Source organism: Papio anubis, chromosome 11, assembly GCF_008728515.1.
Source record: "Papio anubis isolate 15944 chromosome 11, Panubis1.0, whole genome shotgun sequence".
NCBI lineage: Eukaryota > Metazoa > Chordata > Mammalia > Primates > Cercopithecidae > Papio > Papio anubis.
In genome coordinates this window covers 3,468,123-3,475,622 of record NC_044986.1, presented here as the reverse complement: position 1 = coordinate 3,475,622, position 7,500 = coordinate 3,468,123, and the positions used below count along the sequence as shown (strand labels likewise).

The window sequence follows — 7,500 nt, the reverse complement described above, 5'->3', positions numbered from 1 at the left end:
ACATGTTGTCTGACACGGCCAGCACGTGGCCGTCCACGTTGACTGTTGTCGATACAACAACCTGCAAAGATGAAGTGGATTTGAAAATGGAATTGGCAAAGGAAAGCACAGCCCCCTGTTAGGCAAAATAAAAGCCATCTTAAATACTGCAGAGCACAAGGAAACTTCACGTGTTCCTGGACACTGTTGATTGATGTGCGTTCACAGCTTTTTTGGCTAATGGGGGTGGGTGGGTTGTTTTGTTTTGTTTTGACTCAAGATTGCTTCTCTTCAAAACCTGCTCCACTAATTACAGTTTAATCTCCTATTATGCTAACAAGTGAATTCAATTCAGATAAATATTCTTCTAGCCATTAGCTTCAGAAACACCCCTCTAGCCACTCATTTTAAAGCTGCTGTTTTGATTGATCTGTTCACATATTGATTAGATCGTTTATCTAATTAAAATGAGTTCACTTGAGACCGGCCTCCCTTGAAGAGCTGGGAAGATTCAGAGTTGCCCCAAAAAGGCTTCATAAATCAGGAACATTCCTACTGCCCACATTTTATCAGGAAATGATCCCTGGGTCAATTTTACAATTACATTTAATGTCTGGTAATGAACTTTTTTGCATCTGAAAAGACCGAGTTGAATATGAATAGTGGTGGTGTTTTCAATCCTGGAAAGGTCTCCTTTCTCAAGTTCATTGCAAAGGCTGGCAAGGACCCTGGGATACCAAGGGAATGTCCTCTCTGTTTCGGTGAGAGGCTTCCATTCTTAGGTCCAGGCACAAAGGATGTCTAGGGAAGAGATGACGCATCAGGCCCTCTGAAGCCCTCGGCTGCCTCGTGGTAGAGGGAGAAACAAAAAGGGCCAGGCAGGGATGGCCTTGCAGACTCCATAGACCTGCCCAGGTGAGCTTGCCACAAACATCCAGAAATGGCACCCTTGAATGGACCCAGGAACCAGGAAATGACAACCTGGCCCGGAGTTTTCTCTAACAGAGGGGGTGCATTCATCCCGGACTAGCTGGAGCTGCAAAGATCTGAGGCCAGGTTTCATCTGGGTCTTGCAGAAGCACTCCTGGGGCTTGAGCCCAGCTCTGACCTGAAGGAGGTGTGGCTCTCTGCTACAGTTTGGGCATATTCGGCCATGTCTTTGGGTCAGCACCACCCAAGGGAACCACAGCCCTACAGAGAATTGTGCGGCAGGTGCAGGTGAGTGGGGAACCTGAAGGGGCTCCTAGTCAGGGTTCACCTTCCCTGCAAGGCCCAGACAAAACACACCATGCAAAATGAGCTTAAAAGCCAAGGCCACCGTAGGCCTTAGTGAAACACGCCATCTCAGTTTGGGTCAGCACATGTAAGGAATCCCCTGCACCAACATAATTGGGAAAACCATGGGGAGGGGCGCACAGGGGGTATACGGGCGATCTCTGTACTTTCTGCGAAATTGTTTTGTAAACCTAAACTTCTCTAAGAAAAATAAAGCCCATTAGTAAAATAATTAAACTAGTTACCTAATACAAAATGAATACAATTCATTGTATTCAATGAGTCATTGAATATAAAACAATTAAAAGCAAACATACAAGTAAGTAGTATTTTAAGGGGCTTAACCAATAAGCCAAAGCTATACGTTTATATACGAATACATGTGTGAGTGATTTTTTTTTTGAGACGGAGTCTCACTCTGTTGCCCAGGCTGGAGTGCAGTGGCACAATCTCGGCTCACCCTAACCTCCGCCTCCTGGGTTTAAGCGATTCTCCTTCCTCAGCCTCCCAAGTAGCTGGAATTATAAGCTCTGCCACTGCACCCAGCTAATTTTTTTGTATTTTTAGTAGAGACAGGGTTTCATCCTGTTGGCCAGGCTGGTCTCGAACTCCTGACCTTGTGATCCACCCGCCTCAGCCTCCCAAAGTGCTGGGATTACAGGCGTGAGCCAACGCGCCCGGCCGGCTTTTTCATTTTAAATCTCAGACTCTACAAGACGATGACGCAGCAGGGGCAGTACACACGGCATCCCACCCAAGCGCCCTCATCAGGGGCAGCTTCCCTGGCATTTCTTCCCCTTGGCCACTGCCAGGATTGTTGAAGTCACAACAGTGTCAAGCCACCCAGAACCTCAAAAGGTTGTAAGTGCTGCCCCAGCAACCCAGATCCAGCCTTGGGTATCTCAGCACCTTCCTTTTTTGACCACTGCCCCCTGACTTTGCCCTTTGCAGCCCTGGTGGGAGATGGCTTTGCTGCCCCTTTAGTATCACTAGTGGGCCTGGCAGCCTCTGCCTGGAGGAGCCAAGGTCTGTTCCTGGTCACCAGGTGCCCACCTCGTGGTCTACCTCCCAGGCCCAGCCCTGGGCGTTGAAGACACTCTACAAATCCATTATCTGCATATGATGCAAAGATGCATAACTAACACTGAGGTGCAGACTTAACCCTTTTTACATTCCTAAACATGATAGGTTAAAGAAACATGAAAAAGTAAAAACAAATTTAAAAAGTTTTTAAAGACATAGGCTTTACTGTCACCTACATCTAGGTCAGTCACAAAGGGAAAAGAGTGTAGTTCAGCAGAGTGTAGACAGCAGGCAAGCTGTGCTCTGTGCCTCACCTGGGCCGGCCCTGCAGAGCACCTGCAGAAAGCTGCTGAGACTCTGAAAGCAGCTGAAACTATCGTGTAAGCCCTGCCATCCTCCTAGGTCCAGTTACACCTTCTGAGAGGCATGGGGCTCAGCTAAAGAGACCAGAGGAAGTTCTAGTAACTACGGGGTCTGCAGTCAACCACGAGATCACCTGTGGTCATGTTCGGTCATCAGTGAGACAAAGAGGACACAGTCCCTCAGCCCTGCGTGACCTCCATTCTGCTTAGAAGGATCAGTATCACCAGTGCCCTGTGAAGCCTAGTGCGTGACAAATGAAAGCAGGCCCAACTGTTTGCAGGGAACACTGTCCCTAGCTGCAGACATGAAAGTGGGCGGGCCCAAAGAGCCCGCCTCCTCTGACCAGCTGACCGGGCAGGCACGGAGACAGATGTCACGTGATCCACTACAGGACTGAGGCGTAAGTTAAATTTCTGAAAAACGCTTTGAGCTATTTAATGGGAAAATAGTGTAAATCCCAAACAGGGATCATTCTGCTCCTGGGTCATTCATCCAAGCTAGTGGTCATTTCTATTAGCTGCCAAATTCTTCTCTGGCTGGTTTTGTATCCCAGCCCAGAATATTTTTACAGTTAAAATTAGCAAAATCATCCAATGTGTTTACCCTTAAGTAGCTTCCTAATCATTCACAAAAAGGCAAGAAAAACATGAATCTATCATAATGGTACATACATCTATCACAATTCATCTCTGAACCCCCCAGCCACCCCCTCTGTATCCGTCTTTTATATAAAATCTTCTGAGGCAAACCAGAGACAGGACTTAGCCTGGGTTTAGGAGCCGACTAGCAACTAGGCACGGAAGGTGGGCAGTAAGCACACAGTAAACCTCAGGGGAAGGAAGCCAAGGCCAGGAAGATACTCTAGCAGTTGCAGAGGTCTATACTAAGCAGGTGCAGATCCCTCTAAGAGGAGGGACTCAGATCTGGAGTATTCCCAAAAGATTGCATTATAGTTCTCCTCCCACTGAAAATCAGTCCATCAATCAATCCCAAAAGAAGCACTTCTGGGCCGGGCACGGTGGCTCACGCCTGTAATCCCAGCACTTTTGGAGGCCAAGGCAGGCGGATTACTTGAGGTCAGGAGCTCAAGACCAGCCTGGCCAACATATCGAAACCCCATCTCTACTAAAAATGCTGGGTGTGGTGGTGTGTGCCTGTAATCCCAGCTACTCAGGAGGCTGAGGCAGGAGAATCCCTTGAATCTGGGAGGCGGAGGTTGTAGTGAGCCAAGATCGCACCACTGCACTCCAGCCTGGGCTACAGAGCAAGACTCTGTCTCAAAAAAAAAAAAAAAACCTTCCACATGGCCATGTTTTCAAAGCTGATTTCACTCTGTTGTGCCCACATTGGACTTGATGAATCTGGCATACTGAATATACCAGATCATTCTTAAAGCATTTTATTTGCATATTTTTATCAAATGCACCAATTCTAGTTTGCTTCCAAGCCCTTAAAGAACTCAAGAGTACTTCCTGAACAGTTGCAAAATCAGAGAATTCAAATTTCATATAAAAAGTCAGGACCACGGTCCACGTGTCTTTGAGAAATGTATACCTGGAATCTCCGCATATCTCGAGGGTTGCCTGCATTCTTCAAACAGTTCTGATTGCACTTGAGGAAAAACTTTAGAAAGAATCTATAAAAAATACAAAAAGATGATATTTATTAGGGTTATCAGACAAAAGACTCAAACTTTTTAAAAGACACTCTTGGCGGGGAGGAGTGGAGACTCAACCTCACCTCCCTCTAGGGGGCGACATTGAGAAGAGGCTCTGAAAGAGGCGGGGAGGAGGCACCCAGAAATAGCCACACAGGAGAGCAGCAAGTTGCATTTGCCTTGAGGCTAAGGATGTCCAAGCTTTATGATGATAGCTGTGACTTTCGCATTGGCATTTCTTGGCTCAATCTTTGCACAACTGCCCATTAACCATGGGGGAAACATCCACCCCAGACAGGCCTACCGTCTCCAACCACTAAAAAATGAAGGATGCCTGGTTAAATTTGAATTTTGGATAAGCAAAAAATAATGTCCCAGAGCATACGCCTCAATAAAAAATTGCTGTTCACCTGAAATGGAAATTTCACTGGATGTGCTATATCTTATCTGGGCAACCCTAATTCCAGAGGCTACCAGTGCCTAAGCAAACATACTGCTAAATACGGGTTTTAAGAGTTACAGTAGCGCCTGTAATCCCAGCACTTTGGGAGGCTGAGGTGGGTGGCTGACTTGAGGTCAGGAGTTTGAGACCAGCCTGGCCAACATGGTGAAACCCCATCTCTACTAAAAATACAAAAACTAGCCAGGTGTGGTGGCACACACCTATAATCCCAGCTACTTGGGAGGCTGAAGCAGGAGAATCACTTGAACCCAGGAGGTTCAGTGAGCGGAGATCGCACCACTGCACTCCAGCCTGGGCAACAGCCGAGGCTCTGTCTCAAAAAAAGAAAAAAGAAAAAAAAAGAGTTACAGTAGGTACAGCTCTTAAGAAGCAATTGGGGGGCTGGGGCAGGAGAATCACTTGAACCCAGCAGGCAGAGGTTGCAGTGAGCAGAGATCGCGCCACTGCACTCTAGCCTGGGCGACACAGCGAGACTCTGTCTCAAAAAAAAAAAAAAAAATCTAAGAACTGATTGGGAGGCATATTGTTTTAACCAAGAATTCTTGACGCGGTAATGAAACTATTGCTGAGGCAGAAAGCAAGGAGCAGCACTCTGCAGGGCTGGAGAGGTGAGGCTGAAGCGAGCATATTTCCATTTCCTGCCATGCCTTGCCCTGACGTTTCATGGCATGAAGATTCAGGGGTCCTGACAGTGTGTTGAGATGCTGTGACTAAAACGTCATCATGTTGCCCTCCCCATTCCTGCATGCTCAGTGACACCGCAGGAGAGCTGGCTTCCAGTCTGAACTCAAAGAGCCTGGGAAACCGGGCTCTAACACCACCCACGGGAAAAGAGGGTTGGGGGGTCTCTTCCTGCGCACCCTCCGCCTCAACTTGAAAAGGCCACAACCAAGAGGTCCCAGAGCTTGGGTCTGTGCCGACATACCCACTCTCTGCAAGCGGCCAAGCATCCTGTCCAGCAAGGTCATCAACACAAACCTTTCTCTATTTTCTCCCAAACTATCGTCTGTCCTACTTGGTGATTATTAATTTTTGATGAAGTTTCACACAATTTTCAAGGTTCCTTGCTGGCAATTAGAATATCAGAAAATGAAAAGACTCGACTGACCAAGACTCATCTCTCTAAGTGCACTCCCAGCATATCCTGGATGACTTCTTACTGTGGCAGAAGAAAATCCAATTGATGGGGGAAAGAATGGCGGCCACTTAAATTTTCTTGCATACCATGAGGCCTCATCATTTTAGGCCAGAATTTACATCTTTTATTAACTCACCTCACCTATACACTTAGCTCACAATGCCTCTTCACACCATCTGCCATCAGCATACAGTAAGTCACTTGATATTCCACCCACCAATTTTTCCTAACAACCACTGTGCAATTAAACTCCACACGTTCTGCAGCGAGGTAAATTAGGCGCACCTGCGGCCACACTGCATTTGAACTGCATCAGAAAGGGCCTAACAAGGTGAGGGTGCCACAAAGTTATCGTCCTGTCAGGCAATTAGGTTTTCACTTCGGGGACAGCAACACGGTGCAATTACACCACACATTACCACCCGGCTAATCTTCGGAGCAGGCGCCGGCCCAAGAAGCTGCTCATCTGCAAATGTACCTGCAAGGAGCCATCTCCAGGAGCTTTGTTTGTGATTTGAGAGATATTTTCCCCCTCCAGAGAAGGTTTCTTTAAATTTCTTGATGTCTTTCAGACAGTTTACCCTTTTACCTCCAAGAGAGCAGAGCGGGTTTTGATGATACCCTAACTAGCCCTCACTCAGCACTGTCATGAAGAGCTGGGTTTGGCATTCTTAGGCCTTAACTGTCATCCTCTGCAGAAATCAGCAGGACAAAGTTGGGTCCTGGACCCCAGAAACATACTAAGCATACCCAGGGTCAAGTCAAGCAGGTGCAGATACACACCTATGCACACATACACACATGTTGCCCACACATACACACACATGCCCACACATACATACACACACATGCCCACATGCCCACACATACATACACAAACACATGCACACATGCAGACACACACATACACATGCAGAAACATGCACACACATGCACACACATGCATTCTTGCTTGCTCACTCCCTCTATTTTGTATGTGGCAATGATAGCTTCTGCTTCTATCCAAACTGCCTAAAGAGCAGTGCAAGTCCTTGAGAAAGAGCTGTCGCGCACAACCCTAGAGACCAGGATCCTTTTTGACCACACAGGTCCCAGTGACACAAATAAAGTAAGCTCAACAGTCAAGTGGCACCATGCCAGCTTCCTGGGGCATCTATAGGGATGGACAGAGGGGAAGCCTCAGCAGAGAGAAAGAGGAGCTCTGCACTTACCTCTTACCCTAGTTTTGGTCATGTCTGACTTGGGGATTCAATTAGGCCTCTGCAAGGTGGCTGGCACCATATAGCAGGTGCGTGACTCTGACACTGTACAGAGTTACACATGGAGCAAATGTATGCTTTCAACGAGGAGGTGCTCAGTGAACCACACGATTTCAGTGTTTGGGGAGGGGGTGAGAAAATTGAATGCCCAACATGCAAAGTCAAAAGGTAATTCCCATCCTTTACTCAATTACCCTTTAATTGGCTTTTTCCTAAGGAATATCTGACAACCACTTTAGATATCTCACTTCTAGAGTCTGGTACACAAAGAATTTAATACTCTTGTTATGAAAGGAAAAATCTTTCCTATGTCAGAAAATCTTTGGCTTTAGCACCAATAAAC

General features: G+C 46.9%; 1 protein-coding gene across 9 annotated transcripts in view; it reads right to left on the bottom strand.

Moving 5' to 3' along the window:
• EBF3 (EBF transcription factor 3) overlaps positions 1–7,500 on the bottom strand; it is a 128,717-nt gene that overhangs the window by 38,253 nt on the left and 82,964 nt on the right. For all 9 annotated transcript variants that reach the window (XM_031651985.1, XM_031651992.1, XM_031651984.1 and 6 more), the window contains exons 7-8: positions 4,195–4,276; positions 1–61 (exon numbers count right to left, since the gene is read on the bottom strand). The exon at positions 1–61 is cut by the window's left edge. In XM_031651985.1, the coding sequence (XP_031507845.1) occupies positions 1–61; positions 4,195–4,276 (143 nt within the window). The remainder of the gene's footprint in view (positions 62–4,194; positions 4,277–7,500) is intronic.